This window comes from Podarcis filfolensis, assembly GCF_964270895.1.
Source record: "Podarcis filfolensis genome assembly, chromosome: 3".
In the NCBI taxonomy this organism is placed as follows: domain Eukaryota; kingdom Metazoa; phylum Chordata; class Lepidosauria; order Squamata; family Lacertidae; genus Podarcis; species Podarcis filfolensis.
In genome coordinates, this window is record NC_139606.1 from 122,424,648 (window position 1) to 122,447,558 (window position 22,911).

Here is a 22,911-nt window from a genome sequence, read left to right on the forward strand (position 1 = left end):
GAAGGGCACTATAGAAATTCAATAAATAATAATACTTACTTTAAAAGATTTCTAACCACCTTGGGGCCTATCGGGAGGGTTTGCCCCTCTATTGTCAAAGCAAGATGGAAATGTGGGGATGCAGTGCCAGGCTGATGGGGCTGGATCTACAGAGCTGGCTTCTCCAACCGATGAGGGAGAAAAGGGTGTCTCTCTGTTCAGAGGGAACCAGAAAAGCCCCTTCACGCATCCCAGCCCAGAGTTTGGGCTCCACGTCGACCCCCCACTTTGAGACGCGTCCGTGGCAACAACCCCCTTTCGGGAAGGTCTTCCAGTGGTCCTGTTCTGTCCATGCGCTCAGGCACACACACAGCGGAGGCAGGGAGCAGGGCACACACAGGTTTATTGACCCCACCCCATTGGCATTACTGCTCCACGTTCTTGACCCGCAGCACAACCGGGACGGAGGTGCAAGGGATCATCCCCAAGTCCGTAATGACCAGGTCCACCAGCTCCAGGGGAGTCACGTCGTAGACCAGGTTGAGGAGGCGCAGAGACTTGCTCTCCTGCCAGCCGGCCAGCGGGGTCCTCCCTGGCTTCCCACCAATCAGGTCGTCGGGGTCATCTGCAAGTGGCACAGCGGGGTCAGCGAGATGAGGCTATTCCCCACCCCCCGACAAGAGGAGGGTTAGGGATCCCCCTCCCTCCCAAGGCCAAGCTCTGGGGCAGCCCCAATAACGGGGCTTGAGTGCAAGGGCCTGGGCTCCATGGCAGAGTATCTGCTTGGCATGTAGAAGGAGCTCAGCAGCATCTCCTTGGCCATCTTTGAGGACAGGGCGGCTTCCTGAGCTCAGAGGCAGCAGATCAGGCAACAGTCCTGGGCAGCCTCAAGAAAGCAGCCCCGCTCCAGGCTAGAGGGGCTTCCCGGGGCCCTACAGGCTTCCCCCACTCCGCTTTCTGCCATGGCAGACAGTTGCCCCTGCTAGCTGAGGGAGGGAGTGCCCTGTACGTACCCCAGGACCCTCTCAACTTACAGAGGGCTGCGGGGAGGGAAATGGGTGTTCTCATGGCATTATGATTGAGATTGAGGTTGAATCCTGACAAGACAGAAGTACTGTTTCTGACAAGACACAAGTACAGGTGCGCAGCCTGGGAGTCATTTTGGACTCACAGCTATCCATGGAGGCGCAGGTCAATTCTGTCTCCAGGGCAGCTGTCTCCCAGCTCCATCTGGGATGCAGGATGAGACCCTCCCTGCTCGCCAACTGTCTCGCCAGAGTGGTGCATGCTCTGGTTATCTCCCACTTGGACTACTGCCATGCGCTCTACATGGGGCTACCTTTGAAGGTGACCCGGAAACTACAACTAATCCAGAATGCAACAGCTAGACTGGTGACTGGGAGCGGCCGCCGAGACTGTATAACGCTGGTCTTCAAAGACCTACATTGGCTCCCAGTACGTTTCCGAGCACAATTCAAAGTGTTGGTGCTGAACTTTAAAGCCCTAAACAGACTCAGTCCAGTATACCTGAAGGAGCATCTCCACCTCCATCGTTCTGCCCGGACACTGAGGTCCAGCACCGAGGGCCTTCTGGTGGTTCCCTCACTGCGAGAAGCCAAGTTACAGGGAACCAGGCAGAGGGCCTTCTCAGTAGTGGCACCCGCCCTGTGGAATGCCTCCCATCAGATGTCAAAGCGATAAACAACTATCTGACCTTCAGAAGACATCTGAAGGCAGCCCTGTTTAGGGAAGCTTTTAATGTTTAATAGGTTATTGTATTTTAGTGTTTTGTTGGAAGCCGCCCAGAGTGGTTGGGGAAACCCAGACAGATGGGCGGGATATAATAATAATAATAATAATAATAATAATAATAATAATAATAATATTATTGTTATTATCATCATAATCAAAAAGTGCCTATTATTATTATTATTATTATTGTTATTATCATCATAATCAAAAAGTGCCAGCTGGGCATCTCCCTGCTGCTCCCTCTCTTGTTAGCGACCTCCCCAACTCCCCACCCCCCAAGGGACCTGCAGCGTACCAAGCTCGTTGGAGACGAAGGAGTCGGTCTGGACTTTCTCGCAGAACTTGTAGGTCTCACAGCAGACCAGGACCGGCACGTTGTGGGCCTTCGAAAGCAGCGCGATCTGCGAGGTGCCCATGCGCGACATCACGGAGCCGTTGGCCAACAGCGCATGCGCGCCCAGAAGCACTTTGGACACCTGCCAGGGGAGGAAGCGGAGCTGGGGATCTCGGCACTCTTTCACGCCCAGCGAGGGTGCCGGGGGGAAGCCCCCACCCAGACTCGGCCAGGGCAGAGGCACAAAGCCTTTGCGGAGTCCGTCTGCCAGCAGAAAGAGCCTCCCTGCTCCCCTGCCGCCTCCTCACCTCGGGCAAGACGTAGGAGACGGCGTTGATAAGGACATAGCTGCAGCAGATGCCCTGCTTGACCAGTTGGCGCAGCGTCTCCTGCCCCTCCAGCCGCGGGCGGCTGTCCACCACCACCACGCGGAAGGCACGGCCTGCAGAGCGGCACTGGGTGTGGGCGTCGCAGAGGATGCGCGTCACCAGGGAGGAGCTGCCAGGCAAACGGGGGCAAGGGGTGAGGAGGGGCCTTCCTGCTCCTGCCGCCTCCCACCCTCCGCTGCTCTCACAACCCATCTCACGGGCAGGGCTGTCTCAGCGTCTCGCGGGCTCTCGGCTGCCCCCAAACTCACGGTGCAGCCTGCTGCAGCAGAAGAGCCCACCACAGCGCTCCGACCGACGGGTGGTCTCTTCCCCGGACTCAACTCTCGGGCCCCTGAGAGCCTGGCGCCCGGGTGTCCCGCACCCCTAGCACCTATGGGTAAGACGGCCCTGCTCGTGGGGCACAGGTCAGCCCAGCCAGGGGCAGGAGCTGCAGGCCGGGCTCCAACAGGCCTCCCGGGAGCCAGCCCCCTCCACACCTCGGTTCCCCAGCCGACAAGACCCTTGCCGCCTACAGCAGGGTGCCCACCCCGGACCCTCGACTCCATACCATCCATAGATGAGGATGACGTCCCCGTCGTTGATCTTCTCTAAGGCAGACTTGGAAATGGCTTTGGCCGCCAAGACGATCTTCTCCTCCTCGTACTTGTCAATGGCCTTTTGGAGGTTCCGCTTGGCCTGTCGTGGGAGGGGAGCCTGATCACACCACGCTCTCTCGCCCATCTCCGAGAGGGGAGGAGCCCCCCGTGCCCCCCTGGAGGACACCAAGAAGCCCTATGCCTCCCAAGCTGGCACAGTGACAGGGCTACCACCCCAAGGATGAACCCAGAGAGGTCTGGCAGCTTGTGGTGGGCTCCACTGCCACTCAAACCCACCAGGGAGCGTGGCAGAGAGACGGTGCCCCTCTTGCGCCTGCCACGGACCCCATGGCAAGCCCACGCCCCTGCCCCCCCAGGCGCTTCTGGACTCACCTCCTCCTCGCGCATGGAGGCGGGCAGCGCAGAGATCTCCTTCTTGAGGAATTTGATGGCGTTGCCCATGCTGGCGGAAAGGGGCCGGCACTGGTTCAGGAAGCTGCAGGAGGAAAGGAGCGCTCAGCCCAGCCTCATGGCCCCCCATCTGCTCCCCAGGGCTGCCTGCCCTCCTGCCTCTCTTTCCCCAAGGGGGGCCAGCCCCTCCCCGTCACCTGATGTAGGGCTTCAGCTTGTTCACCAGGTCCCGCGAGAGCTCCTCGTTGGCTGGGGTGGTGTAGTCCCCGATCACCTGCCGGGACAACAAGAGGGGCAGCGACCGTGAGATAGCGAGGTTACCCAGCGCCCTGATTCTGCCAGGGGCCAGCCAGACGCCTCTCCTGGGAGACCACTGACCTCTGCAGGGGCACAGGAGACAGAGGCCACCCATAGACCTCTCCTAATCCCACCCAGCCCTTCCAAAGCCCCCAAGGCTAGTTGCCAACGCTGCTTCCATAGGTTAATTCTGCCTTGTCTGGACGACTGTGATCTTGAGCACCAATATTAGGAAAACTGGAGGGGCAGGGAGATACAAATTTAATAATAGTATTTTTGTTGTTGTTGGAGGGAGTGGTGGATTATTGGTTTGTTTGGTTTGTTTTTTGTATTTTTATCTTGTATTTTTTTGCTGTGAACTGCCTTGAAGAGGCAGTATACAAATTTAATATACATATATTAATAATAACAATAACGAAAAGGAAAACTCAGATCCTAAGCCTCTACTTGTGGGACATATTTTGGGGAAGAAAAGGCTCAGGAGTAAAAAGGTAAAGGACCCCTGGACGGTGAAGTCCAGTCAAAGGTGACTATGGGGTTATGTCGCTCATCTCGCTTTCAGGCCAAGGGAGTCGGTGTTTGTCCACAGACAGCTTTCTGGATCATGTGGCCAGCAGGACCAAACCGCTTCTGGCGCAACAGGACACTGTGATGGAAACCAGATTGCACATAAACGCCATTTACCTTCCCGCCACAGTGGTACCTATTTATCTACTTGCACTGGTGTGCTATCAAACTGCTAGGTTGGCAGGAGCTGGGACAGAACAATGGGAGCTCACTATTCCACAGGGATTCAAACCGCCGACCTTCCGGCTGGCAAGCCCAAGAGGCTCCGTGGTTTAGACCACAGCGCCACCCGCATCCTGCTCAGGAGTAAACCCAAGCGGAGTCTCCAAGATGGTTGGATGGTGCTTGGTACACCTCATTCCCGCAACTCCTGCAGCCAAGCTGGTGCCAAATGTCTTGCTCTGCTTTCCTTTGGACCCCATCAGCGAGATCAAGGGGTGGGGTCTTGTTCTATGCGCAGCCCTGGACCTCCAGACACGCTGCCCAGGTTTGCATCCCGGGGAGGTCACTTTACTGCCTCCAATGCAGCAGTTTGACTTCACCCCTGGAGGCACACTCCATTGTCTCTGGAGACAGACGGAGGCCAACAGCAGGAATAAAATTCCCACACTGCCATATTGCAGATGGGGTCCCCCTAGAGCCTGGCTTTGCTTCTGCCCACCCAGACAGGAGCCACGGCGCCAACTTAGGCTGCGCCTGCCTTCTGGAAAGGCCAGCTCCTCTCTTGGGACTGCTGGCACACCCTCTGCTTGGGGCTGCCCTTGAAGAGCCTCCGGAAATGTCAGTGACGCCAGGATGCTGCCACTGCCTGGGCTGCTCACCCGGGAGATGCGAGTGCGATGCCAGCCCTGACTGGCAGCCAGGCAGGGTGTGGGTGTGAAGTCAGGCTACTCTGCTGCATTGCGCCTCCCTTGGCGCTTCCTTGCAGCAAACCCCCTTTGCGCAACCCCACCCAGAACCTTCCACACACCTGTTTGAAGACTCTCAAGAGGGCGATGCAGCGGCCGTTGGAGCCATTGATGGTGCCCTGAGAGTACTGGAGGCCGAGGCGCACCACCGCCGGGTGGATGGCGGAGGCTGGGATGCTGCAGGGAGAACAAGAACACACAAACGCATCGTGAGTCATTTCACACAGGCGCCACACCTTTCTAGGACATGACAGAACAGGTTTGCTTTTCACTCTTGCCCTCCCTTAAGAGGACTTTGGCGACCCAACTCCACGCCCCTTGTGACTCTGCACTCGGCGCCACACTTTCCTTTCTCCCCACACTTTGGCTTGTGAGGGCTTCCCATCTGAAGGCAACCCTGTTTAGGAAAGTTTTTAATTTTTGAAGTTTTATTCTCTTTTCAAGGTTCTCCTGAAAGCCGCCCAGAGTGGCTGGGTAGAAATAAATTTATCATTATCATTATTAAAGCACCCACTAAAGAACAGGTCTTTTCTGTGGTGGGATGCTGTCCCCAGAGAGGCTCACCTGGCACCATCACTGCATCCCGTGAACCATCCTGAGATCTTATGATGGAGGGTAGTATATAGTATATAAATCTTAAGAACAACAACAACAACATCTTTAGGCGTGAGGTGAAGACATATCTCTTTACCCCGTCCTCTGGCCATTAAATAACTTAGGTTTGTTAAAGGCCCCCCCCCCCCTGTTGTTGCTGTTATTGTTTTTTTGTTTCGCTGTGCATTCTGTTATTATTATTCTGCTGTTCTAAATGTTGCACACCACTCTGGGATCTTTGGATAATGATATATAAACTGAAATAACAGCAGCAGCAGCAGCAACAATAATAAAGGAACTGGAGTAAAACACATGTGGTTTGTGTGCTCACTGCCAAACGGGTACTTTTCCCGCTTCATAGATTCATTTCTAAAAAGCCATACAAAACCTCAACACATTTTCTGAAGGGGAAAGGTTGCGGGTTGTGAAGCAGCAATGCTATTGCTGCCCCCCCCCCTTTTTCAGATACCACAAAAAAGAAAAGTAGAGGTGATAAAATGAAATGCCTTTTTGGTAGTTCTCTCATTGCAAAAAGTGCATTTAGAGGGAACCAGGAGTTGTGCCTGCCCAGTGGAATGCCCTCCTGGCAGATGCCAAAGAATTAAACAACTATATAACTTTTTGTAGACTTCTGAAGGCAGTCCTCTGATGGGAAGCTTTTAATGTTTGGTGGTGGTTGATTTTCTCCCCTTTGTTTTTTCATTGAAAGCCACCCAGAGTTACTGGCGCAACCCAGTCAGATGGCTGGGGTACAAATAATAAATTATTATTATTAGTACCCTCATTATTCCTGTGTTTCCATGGGGAGACTGGCTGGGTGCCCCATTGCTGAGGATGGAATCTGAGTGAAGGCAGCCTGATGGGGCAGGAGGGGGCAGATGCATCTGAGACACTGTGCATTTATATGGGAATTTAATTACATCTTCTACTTCTAATTATATACCCTGGGAAATAAAGAATATTAAGAAGCGCCAATGCAGTAGGAACGCCCCTCTGCTGTGCGCCCCACAAGCTCCCCCCTGGAGAGGCTCCTTCTTGCCCAACCCCCTGGGCTCAGCCCCACGGCAGCTGTAAGGGGGCGAGGCTGAGCTGGATGGAGCAGCCCCCCAACTTCCTCCTCCCTTTTCCTATCATCCGTCTAAAAACAGCCCCATCACAAACTCTGTAGAAGCCAGCGAGAAGCAGCATAAAATGAATGGGGCAGCCCCACAGCCCGGATGGGGGAAATGGAGCCCTCCTAGGAAGGAGAAGCATGGAGCTCCCAGGGTCGGAACGTGATGGACGGGCGCCAGGAGGGCACCAGGGTGGATTTGATTTAAATCAAAACAATTTAAATTACTAGTCAGTAAGACTTAAATCACTTTTTTACAGAAAGATTCATTCCTGCTGGTATCATCTTAATATTTACAACTAGAGGAAGGTTTCATTTTTGGAATAATAAATTTTCAGTGTAGTTATCAAAAATTACTGATTAGGTTATACTATTAGAAACACATAGACAGATAATTATGAAATTATTGTGAGGTTTAATAAGTTAACTGTTTATATTTGGAAAACTTTTCTGCTGTACTTTATTGGAAGGAGAAAAATAATCATTTCCTTAATAACAATTTAAACAATTTATTTACTAAAATAAGAGCATTATAGCATATGTATCTATGTTAACTGATGTGGTTAAACATTTTTTTTATTTAAAAAAACCTTAGACTGAGTTTTAGCACACATGAAAAGCTTAAAACAAATCCTTACTTCCTGATGAATAGCCTTTGGACTATAATGTAACTTAAATCGAAAACTACCTTTAGTAAGATTTTTTCCTCCAAAAACATTTTTTTTAAAAAAATTCAATTGAAACTAAAAAATCTGATTTAAATAAAAAAAATCATTTTTTAAAATAAAAAACCATTGATTTTTATCCACCCTGGAGGGCACCCACCTCATCTGCTGCGTCAGCAGCTTCTTGCGGCTGTACTGGTGGAGGTGGGAGAAGAGGCTGACTTTGGCCCCATAATCCGGCCTCAGAGGCACCTGCAGGAAGGAAGAGGAAGAAGTATAAAAGGGGGGCTGAGGGCAGCAGTCAAGACCCTCTGCACCCCTGGAAGCGGCAGCAGTGCCCCACCGCCCTCTGGGGAAACTTGCTGCAATTGCTGCTGTCTCCCTTTCCTGTGCCCCATCGGTGGAACCAGCTGCCAAAGGGAAGGGGGAGATGGATTGCCCGCCCCCCCCCCATCCCAGATCTCCCTTCTTGAGCCACAACAGCCTCCTCCCCCTCCGCCACGTGGGCCTGCCTTCCAGGGTCCCCCACATCTCAACATTTTTATTACTGTTACTTTAACTATTACATTTTCATAAAATGGATGCACTAATGCAAAGAGCATTGCTGACTAACCAGCCAGGCCTGCTTTTAAATGTGCTTGCGGGGGGCGGGCAGGGAGCGGAGGTTGTTTTTATTATGTCTGTTGTGTTTTTATCTTGTATTTTTATGGGGCAAACTGCCCTGAGATCTAGGATGAAGAGCTACGTACAAATTTAATAAATATCAAGAAATAATAAATAACAGCTTCTTGACTTTCTTGTGTTACCTTTTTGGAAACCATTTTAAAGATTTTCTTACACAACAGCACTTTAAAACATACAACAAGGTAAAACGCTAAAAGGTTAAAACTTAAGTCACTTCCTAAGCATCTAGACAGGCATCCCCAAACTCCGGCCTCTAGAAGTTTCGGAACTACAACTCCCATCATCCCTAGCTAGCAAGACCAGTGGTCAGGGATGATGGGAATTGTAGTCCCAAAACATCTGGAGGGCCAAGTTTGGGGATGCCTGGTCTAGACAAACTCCAATAGAATGGTTGTAGCAGGCACCAAATTGTAGGGCTAAAAGACTACAGTGAGGGCGCCTGCTTGAGATCAAGAGGCGGGGAGTTCCAGAGGGCAGGTGCTGCCAGATTAACCCGTGAAGGTCTTACAAATGCGCAAAACTTGTGGGGTGATAAGGGGGCATAAAAGAGATGGAAGGAATGCCCCTCCGCTGCCATCTTCTTCCCGGGAGGAGGCCCCCTCCCCACCCGCCTACCTGCTGTCTCTCCAGCTTCTTGGCCAGCTTCTTCTGCGCCGCCGCATCATCCACCTGCACGTGCTCCGGGAGCCGCTTCACCGCTGCGGAGAAGGACCAGGCCGGGGAGGCGGTGAGAGGCTCGGCGGGGCCGGTCCGCGGCCGCTTTCCCCGGGCGCCCTCCCCGTCGGGGCGCCGCCTTACCTGGCTGGGTCTCGCCGGGCGGCGGGCGCGCCTTGGGCACCGGCGGGGCGGCGGCGGGGGGCCCCGCTTCGCCCTTGCGCGCCTGCTTGAGCGCCCGCTCCGCCTCCTGCTTGGCCCGCCGCTCCGCGCGCAGCTCCGCCTTGCTCTTGCCCGCCGACGGCGCGGGAGGCTCCGCTCCTGCGGGAGAGAGGAGGGGGAGGCGGCGGAGGGTCAGCGGAGAGCAGCCGGGGAAGAGCCAGCCCGCCGCCCGGTACCCGCCCTCCGGGGCCCCGACCTGGCGCTAGAGGCGGCGGCGCGGGCTCCGCGACGGGGAGGGGGCCTGGGGGGGCCTCCGCCGCCGCTGCCGCCTCCTCCTGCTGCTGCTGCTGCCCGGCCTCGTCCTTCCCGGCGTCGCGGCGCTGCTGCTTCTTCTTCTTCTGCAGCTTCTTCTCCCGCCGCTGCTGCAGCTTCTCCTCGGCGCTCGGAAGCCCCGACGGCGCCTGCAGGGGACGCGAGAGCAGAGCCCCGCCGGGGCGTCAAAGGCGGGCAGCCGGCCCCGACGGCGCCCTCCCCCCGGATCCCGGCGCCGCCCCTACCTGCCCGGGCCGCTCGCCGGCCTCGCCGCCGCTGCTGCGCTCCGCCATCGCCGGCTCCTCTCTCCGACGGCCCCGGATGCTGCAGCGCCCCCTTCGAGCCGGACCAGAAGCGGAGGGGGAGGAGCCAGGCCGAGGCCCCGCCCCCTCGGTGCCCCTCGCCTCCCCCGGGGCGGCGGGGCTGAGATGCCCCCCTTGCCGCGGCTGCCTAGGCAGCGTCAGGGAGCGGGGACGCCGTCGCGGGCCGAGCCTCCTCCTCCTCCGGCCGAGACGGAGCGGCCGGGCTCCCGAGCCCTCCGGGGCTTGGAGGGGCGGCGTCGGGCTTGCTGGCGCCCCTCGCGGCCGCCGCCCGGTCTGCGGCGAGCCCGAGGGGGAGGAGCCGCGCCTCCCCGCCCCGCGCCCCGCCCCGACGGGGCCCGCCTCTCCTTGCGCAAGATGGCGGCGGCAGCGGCGGCTGTCGGGGCGGCGGAGCTGGGCCCGCGCCCGGGCCGGAGGTAGCGGAGGGCGAGGCGAAGCGAGCGGCCATGCACTTCTCCATCCCCGAGACCGAGAGCCGCGCCGCCGACGGCGCCAACGCCGCCTACGTGGTGCGTGGCTGGACGGGGGGGGGGAGGAGGAGGACGCCCCCCGGGAGGAAGCCCCGCTCTGCCCGTCCCCCCAGCCGCTCGCGGGAGCGCCGGCCTGCCGTGGGCCGCGGGTGGGTGGGGTGTCCGCTTGGGCCGCGACGGGGCGGCCTCCGCTGCCGGGCTGGCCGGCTGCCCTCTTCTCTTCCCGGGGAAGTAGCGAGACGAGGGTTCCGCGGGCTCGGGCTCCGGCTGCCCCCCCCCCAAACAGCCAGGCCAGAGGGCCTTAGCGCCTCCCGTCCTGCGCCACTTACCGGGGCAGAGTCACACCAGTGCCGAGACCCCTTCGGAGAAGGGAGAGGCCCATCGGGCAGCCAGCCTGGGGGGTGTGCCAGCTGCGCCAAGCGGCCACTTGGGCACCGAGTCCTCCCCTTCTGCTCCTGCTGGGGGGCCCACGGACTTTCCTGCTCCGGCCCCCCAAAGCCTCCTTCTGGAGAAGAAGAAGGTGGGGAGCGGGTTCAGGCCCCCCCTGCCGTGCTTGCTGCCCCTTCGGTTGCTCTGGCACCCCCCCCCCGTGACTGTCCTTGGGGTGCGGCCCGCCTGGCCCCTGACCCGCCCCCCTTCTCTCCCCTGGCAGGCCTACAACATCCATGTCAACGGCGTCTTGCACTGCCAGGTGCGCTACAGCCAGCTGCTAGGCCTGCATGAACAGGTAGGGGGAGCATGGCAGGGGGTTGGGCTGGATGACCCTCGGGGGTCCCTTCCAGTGGATTGCATGCTTGGCTGATGGGGGTTGGCTGAGTGCTTCCCCCCAGTGTTTGGGGCGGGGGGGGGGGTCTGGCCCCCTTGTTCTGGAGCCAGGCTGGGCGCAGAAACGCTCTCCCTCCCTGCAGCTCCGGAAGGAGTATGGGGCCAACGTGGTGCCCGCCTTCCCCCCCAAGAAGATCTTCACCCTCACCCCCGTGGAGGTGGAGCAGCGGCGGGAGCAGCTAGAGAAATACATGCAGGCAGGTGAGTCCCTGGGAAGGTGGGCTTGAGGGTCTGGGGGGGCCTAGCAAGGAGCCCCCCCCCCGGGCTGACAGCTGCCTTTCTCTCGTCCTTGTGCCCCCCCCGCAGTGCGCCAGGACCCCTTGCTGGGAGGCAGCGAGATCTTCAACAGCTTCCTGCGCAAGGCTCAGCAGGTGAGGCAGGGCAGGTGAGTTGGGGGGGGCCGGCAGGCGAAGGGCCAGGCACTGACCCTCTTTGTGCCCCCCCCAGGAGACGCAGCAGATCCCCACAGAGGAGGTGCAGCTGGAGGTGCTGCTGTCCAATGGACAGACCGTCAAGGTCAACCTCCTCACCTCGGACCAGACGGAGGACGTCCTGGAGGTGAGGCCTTTTGGGGGGGGGCAGAGGGTTTATTAACAAAACCAAGAGGACGCTAACGATGGCGCTTAGCAAGACGTACCAAAGTTAAAACATGAAAGCAGATTGTAATTGAATGCCTTGAATGTGTTTTCTGCCTTTCTTAAGATGGCAGGTCTTTTTCCCCAGGGGAGGGAGGGGAAGAGGGAGGAAGCAGCTGCTTTTGGTGACCCCCCCAATTGCTCCCCATTGTCCGCAGGCCGTGGCCTCCAAGCTGGACCTGCCAGAGGACCTGATAGGCTACTTCCACCTCTTCCTGGTGCGAGAAGCCAAGGACGGGGCCTTTTCCTGTGAGTGGCCCCCCCTGCAGTTATGTGCGCCTTGCTTGGCAGGATCGGGGAGGGAAAGGAGGGGGAATTTGGGGGGTGGCGGGAAGAGAGGGAGCTGGTCTGGGTGCTGGTGCTGCAGCTCTGTGTTGGCTTTCTTCCCAGTCATCCGGAAGCTGCAGGAGTTTGAGCTGCCCTACGTGTCCGTCACCAGCCTCCGCAACCCTGAGTACAAGATCCTTTTGCGCAAGAGGTGAGGGGGCGGCAGCTGCCACGGGGGGGGGACCCCAGGCGCCAGACCCCCAGCCAGCACAGTCCCTCTAACGGCACCTGCTCCCTTTTCCCCGCAGCTACTGGGACTCCGCCTACGACGATGACGTGATGGAGCAGCGGGTGGGGCTGAACCTGCTCTATGCCCAGGTGAGCACCGGGACCCTGGCTGGGCTACGGGGTTGGACTAGATGACCCTTGGTGTCCCCTCCAACTCTGTACAGCCCCAAGATTCCTCTCCTTTCCCCTTCCAGACGGTGGCCGACATTGAGAGGGGCTGGATCCTGGCAAACAAAGAGCAGCATCGCCAGCTGAAGTCCCTGCAGGAGAAAGTCTCCAAGAAGGAGGTTGGTTGGGACCCTGCGTGGGTCGGGCGCTGCCAGCCCCCAGCTCCTCTGGGGGGCTCCAACGCTGCCTATGATTCCTGGGTTTTGGGGGGGGGGTGGACTGGAGGACCCTTTAGTACCCCCTTCAACGCTGAGATTCCCACTCTCTTTTTCCTTGGCGCAGTTCATCCGCCTGGCGCAGACGCTCAAGTATTACGGCTATCTCAAGTTTGACCCCTGCGTGACGGACTTCCCCGAGAAGGGCTGCCATGTCATTGTGGGCGCCGGGAACAGCGAGCTGAACTTCCAGGTCAAGCTGCCCAGCGACCAGATCAAGGAGGGCAGCTTCAAAGTGACGCGCATGCGCTGCTGGAGGGTCACGTCCTCAGTGAGTGATGCGCGGAGCCCCTTTCAGTTGCAGAGTCCTGCACCCGTCTGGCCAGTTGGGCAGGTGGCTGCCTCTTGGCCCTCTTTCTCCCCTGGCAATTTGTGGGTGTGTCGTGTGCCCCCCCCCCCGCAAGTGCAGAAAGGCTTCACACACCCACACCTCCTTTCCAGGTCCCCGTGCATAACGGGACGTCCGGCCCAGCAGGCAGCAAGTCGGAGGTGAAGCTGGAGTTGGCTTTTGAGTACCTGATGAGCAAGGACCGCCTGCAATGGGTCACCATCACCAGCCCCCAGGTAGGCCCAGCAGCGAGGTGGGAGGGTTTGGCCCTGGGGAGCAGCCGCCTCCGCCCGCACTGAGACCCCCTTGCCCTGCCCCATACCCGCTTCTGCACTCGAGACCATGCCTGCCCAATAACGCACTCCAAACACTTCTTGAGAAATGCAAACCGGATTTTATTCTAGTCTGACTCACAGCCCCAAAATTATGGCGCAAGAGGCTGGACTTCCTGCCTGAGGTCAGCAAAACCGGGGCTCTGGCTGGGGGGCGGGGGCAGCGTGGCACACGGGACTAATGTCACAAGGTCTCCCCCCCCTTGCAGGCGATAATGCTGAGCATCTGCTTGCAGTCGATGGTGGATGAGCTGATGGTGAAAAAGTCCGGGGGCAGCATCCGCAAGGTGAGGCTTTGGGCCCCCAGCAGACCTTGGGGGCAGGGCGGGGGGCGGAAACAAGAGCCACCCTGTTTTTGAGGGCCACAAGACCAACCTACTTTTCTGTCTTTCCCCCCCACCAGATGTTTCGCCGGCGAGCCAATGGCGCCCTGCAGCGCTCCGACAGCCAGCAGGCCGTGAAGTCCCCCCCTCTCCTGGTAAGAAGCCCCTAACCCCACCAGACCCCTGCCCCAGCCTGCCCCTGGGGGGCGGGGCTTGGTCTCCTCTGACATGTCTGCCTGTCCCAGCAGGATTCGCCCGATGGCAGCCGGGACTCCCTCACGAAGGTTGCGGTGAGTAGCGCCTCCCTTTGCCCCCCTCCCGCATCCCCTGACTTGTGGAAGGGGCCCCCAGGGGACATCTAGCCCCAGGTCCAAGGGGCTGCCTGTTCTCACTCCCCCCCCCCTCGCCCTTCCTCCCCCAGAGCAAGCTCAGCTCGGTCAGCCTGAGGGCCATCAGCCATTCCAGCTCCGCCACCGACATCGGGGCGAACGATTTCCACGGCAACTACGCCTTCGAGGGCATCGGCGATGAGGACCTGTGAGCGGCCTGCCTGCCCCCCCGCCTCCATGTGGAATGTACGACCTCCCGGGTTGACCTGGATGTGCCTCGACCCCAGCCGGCTCCTCGCCCCCCACCCCGCCTCCCCCCGGGCCCCGGGACGGGCAGCGGGTGGGGTTGCCGGCTGGCGGCTTCAGCTCCATACGCGCCAAATTAGGGTAGAGTGGACATTTTGCACAGCGATCCGACGCAGCTCTGGCGCTGGCCAATAGACTTCTGTGTAACTGCTAGGCTTGTAATCTCGTTTAATCTCCCTGCTGTTTACAGATGAACATGAACGAATGTTTGTGGCGATGATTAAATAGATCATGATTGGGAAGCTCTGTCTGCGTCTCCTCCTGCCTTCTCCTGCTTTGCGCAACACAAAGGAATACAGAGAAAGGAAGAAACAGCTCACACAACTCTCTGCGATTCTATAGAACTTTGCAAAGACCAGATGTAAGAATTGGGCATTTATATTCCACCAAGTGTCTGTTTCTTTAAATAACAGCCTTTCCTTAAAATATGCAATACCAAAATCATGTCCAGGTGCGACACAGGATGTCCCAAAACCAAAGTCCCGTCCAATATCCCTCCTTTCAATAAAGAGAAAATAATAGCTACGTTTGTTTCTAAAGGATAATCCGCATCCCTGGGAGTGTTACAGCCGCCTTCTCAATCGCTCCATCCTCAGTGGCAGCTGGGGCACTTGGTGGAATAGAAATGCCCAAGTTTTACGTTTGGTCTTTGCAAAGTTCTATAGAATCGCAGAGAGTTGTGTGAACCGCGTTTCTCCTGCTTTAGAGAGAAAGGGTAACTGCCCCTTCTGTGTTATTTACGGGGGGGGGGGGACTCCCCAAACCACCTACTTCCTGGGGGGGGGAGCCACCGCCCAGCAATGCCGCGTGTGAGTTTCGGTTCTGCTGCTCTCCCCCAGCCAAAATAAAGCAAGATAAGAAAACAGTTTAATGCATTAATACACGATATAAATTACACAGACTCAAGCAGCAACCACAGTTAAAAGGGGCTGGGGAGGAGGCACAGAGAGGAGAGGAAAGCACCAAGAACTGCCCTCAGTCGGAGGGTTTCTTTTTTGGGGGGGAGAGGAGTGTTCTGCTGCCCCACAGATACAATCTTTTCCAGGTGACATGAAAAGGGCCCAATCCTCAGGAGCAGGCCGTGCCCAGCTACGTTTTGGCCAAGGAGGTCCCAGTGCTCCGCTGCCGGCACGAACTGCACTGCCCCCCCCCAAGGTCCCTACAGCTGCTTCCCCCAGTCCTGGGGGTGGGGGCTTGTTTGGCGAGTGGAAGAGGCCCCCCCTTTCTCCTCCTGCCGTCTGAGCCTATTCCTATGCAGAGACACCCGGGGGGAGGCGGGTGCCTTGGTGTGGCGGGTGCCTGCGCTCTCCCCCGCGGGCCCTCAAGGCAGGCTGCTGTCCAGGCTGGGGCCCCCCTCCTCCTCGGGCAGGCCCTGGCCGTGCACCTTCTGGTGGCGCTTGTAGTTGTCCCAGTGGCCGGTGGTGTAGGGGCAGATGCGGCACTGGAAGGGCTTCTCTCCCGTGTGCCTCAGCATGTGGCGCTTGAGGTTCATGCTCTGGTTGCAGGAGTAGGAGCAGAGGCGGCAGCGGAAGGGCTTGTCCCCCGAGTGGATGCGGCCGTGGCGCTTGAGGTTGGCCAGGTTGCCGCAGGCGTAGGGGCACAGCGGGCACTTGTAGGGCTTCTCTCCCGTGTGCACCCGCTGGTGGCGCTTGAGGTTGTCGAGGTGTGCCGAGGCGTAGGGACACAGGGCGCAGGCAAAGGGCTTCTCCCCACTGTGCGTCTTCATGTGCCGCGCCAGGTGGTTGGGGTAGGTGGTGACGAAGGGGCACAGCTGGCACGAGAAGCCCTTGGGTGACGTTTGCTCTGCCCCCAGCACGGCCAGGCTGCAGCGCCCGCACACCGGTTCGCCCAGGCCCTCGTCCGCCTCCAGGACCAGTCCGCACGCCCGGCACGTGAAGGGGAAGAGCAGCTCCGGGAGGACGGCCGCAGAGTCCTCGGGCCTCAGGAACGGGGAGCCCGGGGCCAAGAGCGGAGGCTCTGCGGAGGAGAAAGAAGAGTGAGGGGGGCAAAGGGAATCCCTGCAGCCTGGGACACGTGACCCACGTTCTGCGCTCCTGCACGCAGCGTCCGCCTAAGAGCCCCCCTTTCCTCTTATCTGCTCCAGAGCTGGCTCCCACACTGCTGGACTCTGCCGACCCCGTGGAGGTTAGGCTGAAGATCCCTTCCAATGAGGAGGCCACCATCTTGGGAAGCAGAAAAAGGGATTTGTTGGTTTATTTATTTAGCTGAGGAGAGTGTTCCCCACTACCTTGCTGGGAATGGCTTAAAATCAGTCGCAAGGGACTTCCAGGGTCCCCTGGTCCATTCCCTTACGCAGGAATTGCTGCTGCTAAGGAATTGCCGATAGATGGCCAAGCAATCTCTGGTGAAAGACCTGCAAGCCCTGAAGAAGAGTCCTGCCCCGTATGAGGGAGCCCATTCCGCTCTCAAACAGCCCTCACCTCCAGAAAGTTCTTCCTAATGTTAAGTCAGAATCTCCTCCCTTGTCATTAAGGCTTCAGATCCTGCCCTCTGGAGCAGCAGAAAATAACCTGGCTCCATCTTCCAGGAGACAAAATTTCCAGGCTTCTCGTGGTCATCTGTCAGGAATGCTTTAGTTGAGATTCCTGCACTAGATGACCCTCAGCTCCCCCTCCCAGCTCTACATTGCTAGGATTCATAAAAGCATAAGAAAAGCCTGCTGGATCAGGCCAGGGGCCCCTCTAGTCCAGCCTCCTGTACTCGCAGTGGCAAGAGCCTTTTCCCTTCCTGGGTTCAAACTCTGGCTCTCTTCTCCAGGCTACACAGGCTACCCAACTCCCACAACCATTCCTCGCAAGGATGGATTTCCAGACTCCTCGCTCATCCTGGTCTCCCTCCCAGCTTGACAATATCCTTTCATTCCAAAGCTAATCAGCTCTTACTGTCTGAAAGTTATTCCCAACATTCAGTCAGAATCTCCTTTCTTTGATTCAAAGGATGACGAAGGAGATACCCATTAAACATTAGGAAGAGATTCCTGACAGCTGTCTACCAGCCCCATCTGGTACGCAGGATGAGACCCTCCCTGCCCGCAGACTGTCTTGCCAGAGTGGTGCATGCTCTAGTTATCTCCTGCTTGGACTACTGCAATGCACTCTAGGTGGGACTTGGAAGCTAAAACTAATCCAGAATGCGGCAGCAAGACTGGTTACTGGGAGCAGCTGCCAGGACCATATAACACCAGTGCTAAAGTATCTACATTGGCTCCTGGTACAAGCACAATTCAAAGTGTTGATGCTGACCTTTGAAGCCCAAAACGGCCTCAGCCCATTATACCTGAAGGAGCGTCTCCACCCCCATCATTCAGCCTGGACGCTGAGGTCCAGTGCCGAGGGCCTTCTGGCGGTTCCCTCATTGTGGAAGCCAAGTTACAGGGAACCAGGCAGAGAGCCTTCTCGGTGGTGGCACCTGCCCTGTAGAACACCCTCCCATCAGATGTCAAAGAGATAAACAACTATCTGACTTTTAGAAGGCATCTGAAGGCAGCCCTGTTTAGGGAAGCTTTTCATGTTTGATGTCTTACCATGTTTTTAATATTCTGTTGGGAGCAGCCCAGAGTGGCAGGGGAAACCCAGCCAAACGGGCAGAGTAAAAACAATAACATCACTATTATTTATTATTACTATTGACAGTAAGAGCTGTTCGGCAGTGGAACCAGCTCATTAATAAGGGTGTGGACTCTCCTTCACTGATTGCTAATCAGCTGTTGGGCTGCTATCTGTCAGGAAGTCTTTCTGCTTTGCAAAGGGTTGGACCCCCCCAGCCCCGGCCTGCCCCACATACCTGTCTCCTGCTCCGCAGCCGCTGGCCCCTCCATCTCCGCCTCCGACTCCCCCTGCACCCCGGGGCTGTGGCGCCACAGGGGGTTGCCCCGGGCGCATCGGCAGGTGCAGGAGCCGCAGCGCAGCGGGCGCTCCTGGCCGTGGACCCGCTGGTGCCTCTTGAGGTTGCCGAGGCTGCTGCAGGCGAAGGGGCAGGTGGGGCAGCGGTAGGGCTTCTCTCCCGTGTGGGTGCGCAGGTGGCGCGTCAGGTTGACCAGCTGGGCCGAGGCGTAGGGGCAGTGCGGGCAGCGGTAGGGCTTCTCCCCGTTGTGGGTCTTCATGTGGCGCTTGAGGTGGCTGGAGTAGTGTGAGGCAAAGGGGCACAGCTGGCAGGAGAAGACCACCCGCCCCTTGGCAGAACCTTCCTCCTCCTCCTCCTCCTCCTCCAGCTCTTCTTCCTCTGGCGGGCAGCAGGCGGCAGAGGCGGGGGCAGGCAGGCCGCAGTGCTGGCAAGCCTGGCCGGGCCCCTCGCCATTGTCCTGGGCCTGGCACAGCGGCGGGAACTCCTCATCGCTCAGCACATAGGACGGGAGTCCGGGCGTCCCCCCGAGGGAGTCTGCGGCACACAAGGAGGGGGCATCAGGGGGGCAGCGGGGGGCATCCTCACCTCGGCCCGTCCCTTTCCTGCTGGCACAACGGGGGGTTACCAGGGTGGCGGGAGGGGGGAGCGATCCCTGGGGGAGCCCCTCCTCGGCGCGCAGCCCCCCTGCCCATCCGGCCCCTCCCGGCCCGCCGCCCGCTTCCCCCGCACCTTCCGAGTCCTTCTCGAAGGCGAGGCCGGCGGCGCCGCTCTCCTCCTCGTCGTCCTCGTCCTCCAGCTCCAGCTCGTGCTCCGAGAGGAAGGCGCCCGGCGGAGCCAGGCCCTCCTCGCCCGGAGGATCGACCGCCGCGCCCGCCGCGTCCACTGCAAGAGAGCGAGACGGGGGGGGGCCGGACGGGGCGCCCCGGTCAGACACGGGCGCGGGGTCCCGGGAGCCCCGCCCCATCCCGGGAAAGGACCCCTCCCCGCCGCCGCCGCCGCCCGGTCCGAGCGGCGCGTCCTGGTCGGCGGAGGAGGAAGAGGCTCCCTCGACCCGCCCCCCCCCCGATCCCGGCCCGGCTGACCTTTGACGGGCTGCGGGTGGCGCTGCTTCCGGCGGGGCATCTTGCCCGGCCCAGGCGGCGGCGGGGCTGGCGGGGCGGCGTCGGGCGGCTCCAGCCCTGGGCGCCTCCCGCTCGCCGGGCCGCTCGGCGCCGCTGCTCCGGGGCCGCCCCGCCTCTTCCTCCGCGACGCCCCGCCTCTCGCCGCCGCCGCCGCTCCGCCTCCTCCCGCCCATCCGCGGGGCGGGCGGCCAGAGACGCGCGCGCTTCCGGTTCCGCTCCCGGCCGCGCGGCATGACGGGAGGCGCAGTCGCTGCCCTCGCGAGACCGGGAGCGGCGAGAGCGCAGACTCAGCGCAAAGGGTAGAGGCGTCTTGAGGCGCCGGCTTCCGGGCTCGCTTCTGGCCGGGCGCTCCTCCGGCCCGCGGGACGAGGCCCGGGCCGGACCGGGAGGTGGCGCCGGGCTCCGCCTTGACAGCCGCTTCTCCTCCCCGCCCGCCTCTGCCCGACGGGGAGGGCGGAAGATGCTCCGCCATGAAGCTCCAGAGTCCAGCCTGATCGGGCTGAGAGAGAGAGAGAACCACGTGGCGGAAGAGGGAGGGAGGAGTGTGGGATCCGCAGTGTGTCAGTCTGGCGCCTGGTCCTCCCCAAGAGGGGGAAGCGGCCACGGAAAGGCCCCCTCCTGCCCCGCTCCTATGCCCGCTGAACTCTTCCCTCCCGGGCGGCTCACATGTTTTAGCTTGCTTTTTCCTGTAAGACCTATTGCAGTCGTTAAGAGTCGTCAACAGGCTCATCACAGCTATCTGCCCACCACCCATTCCCACCACCCTTCTGAGTAATACCCCTCCCCACCTTCTCACTATATAGAAGGATCTGGCAACTTCTGTTTCAGTGTATCTGAAGAAGTGTGCATGCGCACGAAAGCTCATACCAAGAACTAACTTAGTTGGTCTTTAAGGTGCTACTGGAAGGAAAAAAAATTTTGTTTTGACTATGGCAGACCAACACGGCTACCTATCTGTAACTATGTTTTAGCTTGTAACTCGGCGCGCAAGGGCCGTCTGGGGTTGCATTCCTGATAGGTCAGCCTGGTCTTTTGGGCTCCAAGGGCTGGCAGGGCATTTAAAGTTCAAAAAGCGGCAACCGCCGCTTCCCCGAAGAACAAGCCCCAGCTGGACGGCAGCTCCGCGAGACGCCTCTTCCTTTGGCTCTGGCGAGAGCCTCGGCCAAGGAGAGACCGAAGCGGAGGAGCCGGAGAGCCCCGTCTATGCTCTTATCACTCTACCCTCTTCTATCTCTAGGGATGCTCCTCCGCTCGCGCATGCGCAGGAATCCGGAAGCGAGGGAGGCGGAGCTGAAGCCACCATGGACCCGCCCTCGGTGACGTCATCGCGTGGTTTGGGGAGTCCCGGGGGCCCCAAAGAAGCGGGGCTCCTGCTGTCCCATTGATGGGGTGGGGAAAAGGGGTCTGCAGGGGGGGCTTTGCATGTCCCCCCCCCCGCAACCCGCCTCTTCCTGCACAGCCCCGTTGATGCTGAGAGCACAGAAGTCAAGAAGAGAATCGCCCATCTCATTCTCGGTTGAAGGACCTTCCGGGGCAGAAGGGAGAATTCCCCAGAGGGAGAAGTGGGTCTCCATCCTGAAACAAGGAGAGCTGTCAAGAGATGGCTCGCTCTCTTTCTTACCCAGGTCTGCTTTCGGGAGGGTGCGGGAGAATCACGGGCAATGCTCTGGCCCCGCAGAACTGGCCATCTTACGCTGGTGTAACATCAGCAGAGAAAACGCATACAATTTGCATTTCAAGCCAAAACATATTTATTCAGAAGTAAGCCCATTCAGATCAGTGGGACTTCCTCCCTAGTAAGTGTGCATAAGATTGCAGTCTTTAGGTGGGATCCTGCGCGCTCCCGGCACAGCAGTGGAATGGAAGCCCAAAGTAACCCCGTGAACTCAGCACCTGCAAGCCGCCCTCAGTTTGAAACCCCTTTGGAGCCCCCTCCCACATGCCAGTGAGAAAGCATCGCCCCTTCGACTGGGGGACACAAAGGGAAGGAGCGACAGATGGTGGAGCTGAGTCCGCAGAGAAGCTTCCGACAGAGGGACCCCGCGAGCATCCCTGGACCAAGACCCAGCGAGGGATGGAGAGGAACAGCGGCGAGCCAAAAAGGAAACTGCACACCTCCGGAGCCTCAGCCAGGCATCTTCTGCCCAAAATAGACAAATTGGGCACGCCATAGTTTTGAGAAGCAGTGTCATAACAATTGTGGGCTCCCTTCCTCAAACCCTCTAATCTTCCAGGGTGCCTATGGGACTCCCCGAATTTCCTTGATGGCGCTACATTTAGCGCCCAAACACGTCTGCTTTATATTAAGTAGCCCACAATTAAAAACAGCTTTGGGGGAAACGAGCATTGCCAGGTGTGTCGGAGGATCTGCAGCCAAATCACAGATTGCATGATGGCTAGTCACATATCCTCTAAACTTTTGTGGCAGTAAGGGAAACAATATAAAAATAATCTCTCCTTCTTCCTGTCACTAAACGCCCCTTTTCCTAATTGTGATGGGGAAAGATGTTTCTTTGCTCTTCTTCAGAAAGCAATCTCCAGTTTCAACTGGACAATGGGAATTTGTAATGTTTAAGGATTCCTGCCTGCCTGATTCTCATCACTTCATGTGTTGAATCCTGGCAAGACTTTGATGTGAGTAAGACAGTGATCCCTCACGGCTGTCCAAGGGTGAAGGAAGGGCTGTTGGTCCTGTCCTCTGCTGAAGTCAAGTGGCTGCAGGTGGAGCCTGGTAGGCAGGGAGGAGGAACAGCAGCAGCTGCACCCCAGGGAACCTTTGGGGATGAAAGGGGCCCCCAGAAGAATGGGGTCTTCACACACTCCCCTCTTGGAGGCTGCTTTGCTTCAGAGGTGATGCCCCATCACACATTGATTACTGCATCCCGGGTCTCGCCACTGATTCTTAAGGGAGTTTCTTACATCAACCTTGGGGGGGAGAGAGGAAGTGCAGAGCGCCTGCTCTTGCAGCAGAGATCTCACTTTGCATGATCAAAAGTTAAAATCAAAACACGTGAGCCCCTTGTGTGGGGCGGCAATAGCTCCCCCTCGCTCCATTTCCCATTGTGTGGGGGCGGCCCAGGGGGTCCTTGGTACCCCCTTGCCTTGCATTATATACAGAAGCACAAAGGCTCCATGTCCAGTTAGGGTCCTCCTGCGACCAGTGCTGGAGCCACAGTGGAAGACGAACTGGGCGGGGCCCGGGGGGGGCCTGGCAAAGAAAGTCTTTCAGGGCGGAGGAAGAGGCATCCCGGTTGTCCGTCTGGATGGGACTCAAAGGCTTGAAAATAAACCAGTTTTCTGCTGCCACACATGCCCAGCTCCCCCCCAAAGCGACTCCAGCTGAATACATAAAATAGCTAGAGGCAGAGGGGGCGGGCGGGCAGGGAAGCCAGTTTTGGCTGACCATGAGGGGGAAATGCCCAGTGGTCAGAGCTGTGGGACAGAGCTTGCCTGGGGGCTCTCCTTGGTTGCTGCCGCTTCAGGAGGGGCTGCAGCAGGGAGTCGCGCCCCAGGGCTGCTGGCGATGCCTCTTGCATGGAGAATGGTGCTCCCCTAAAAGCCCTTTTCACTAAGGACCCCAAGTCCTGGGTGTGGGGCCCGGAGTCCTCTCCCCACCTTTGGAAGAGCCCGAGGAGGCCTGCAGGTGGATGCGGCAATCCTCCCCCCCCCCCCCCCAGTGCTCCGTTTCCAGCAGGGGACAGACAAGCAGCCCGGAAGCAGGCCAGG

General features: G+C 58.6%; 3 protein-coding genes across 5 annotated transcripts; 1 reads left to right on the plus strand and 2 right to left on the minus strand.

Annotated features, from left to right (window-relative positions):
- Window positions 1-364: 364 nt before the first annotated feature.
- Window positions 365-9,783, minus strand: EIF2B4 (eukaryotic translation initiation factor 2B subunit delta). The gene is made up of 12 exons (XM_083606284.1): window positions 9,640-9,783; window positions 9,339-9,543; window positions 9,065-9,241; window positions 8,882-8,964; window positions 7,743-7,834; window positions 5,275-5,389; window positions 3,638-3,714; window positions 3,423-3,525; window positions 3,002-3,129; window positions 2,374-2,563; window positions 2,027-2,207; window positions 365-604 (listed from the first exon to the last, which is right to left on the minus strand). The coding sequence occupies exons 1-12, from the start codon at window positions 9,685-9,687 to the stop codon at window positions 405-407; spliced, it is 1,599 nt and encodes a 532-aa protein (XP_083462410.1). The 5' UTR covers window positions 9,688-9,783; the 3' UTR covers window positions 365-404.
- Window positions 9,784-9,972: 189 nt separating this feature from the next.
- Window positions 9,973-14,442, plus strand: SNX17 (sorting nexin 17). Of its 2 annotated transcripts, none has more exons than XM_083606286.1 (15): window positions 9,973-10,223; window positions 10,837-10,911; window positions 11,093-11,210; window positions 11,316-11,380; window positions 11,457-11,567; window positions 11,803-11,893; window positions 12,035-12,122; window positions 12,220-12,289; window positions 12,394-12,486; window positions 12,650-12,853; window positions 13,024-13,146; window positions 13,452-13,529; window positions 13,646-13,720; window positions 13,811-13,855; window positions 13,987-14,442. In XM_083606286.1, exons 1-15 carry the CDS (start codon window positions 10,161-10,163, stop codon window positions 14,104-14,106), a joined length of 1,419 nt encoding a protein of 472 aa, XP_083462412.1. In that variant the 5' UTR covers window positions 9,973-10,160; the 3' UTR covers window positions 14,107-14,442. The 2 variants fall into 2 exon arrangements, with proteins under 2 accessions (XP_083462412.1, XP_083462413.1); XM_083606287.1 differs by having other exon boundaries at window positions 10,003-10,223; window positions 13,814-13,855.
- A 603-nt stretch (window positions 14,443-15,045) lies between these two features.
- Window positions 15,046-19,418, minus strand: ZNF513 (zinc finger protein 513; the record flags this gene model as incomplete). 2 transcript variants are annotated; one of them, XM_083606282.1, is made up of 4 exons in its annotated part: window positions 15,046-16,177; window positions 18,005-18,666; window positions 18,794-18,946; window positions 19,147-19,418. In XM_083606282.1, 4 exons carry the CDS (start codon window positions 19,416-19,418, stop codon window positions 15,522-15,524), a joined length of 1,743 nt encoding a protein of 580 aa, XP_083462408.1. In that variant the 3' UTR covers window positions 15,046-15,521. The 2 variants fall into 2 exon arrangements, with proteins under 2 accessions (XP_083462408.1, XP_083462409.1); XM_083606283.1 differs by having other exon boundaries at window positions 18,005-18,598; window positions 19,147-19,297.
- Window positions 19,419-22,911: the final 3,493 nt, after the last annotated feature.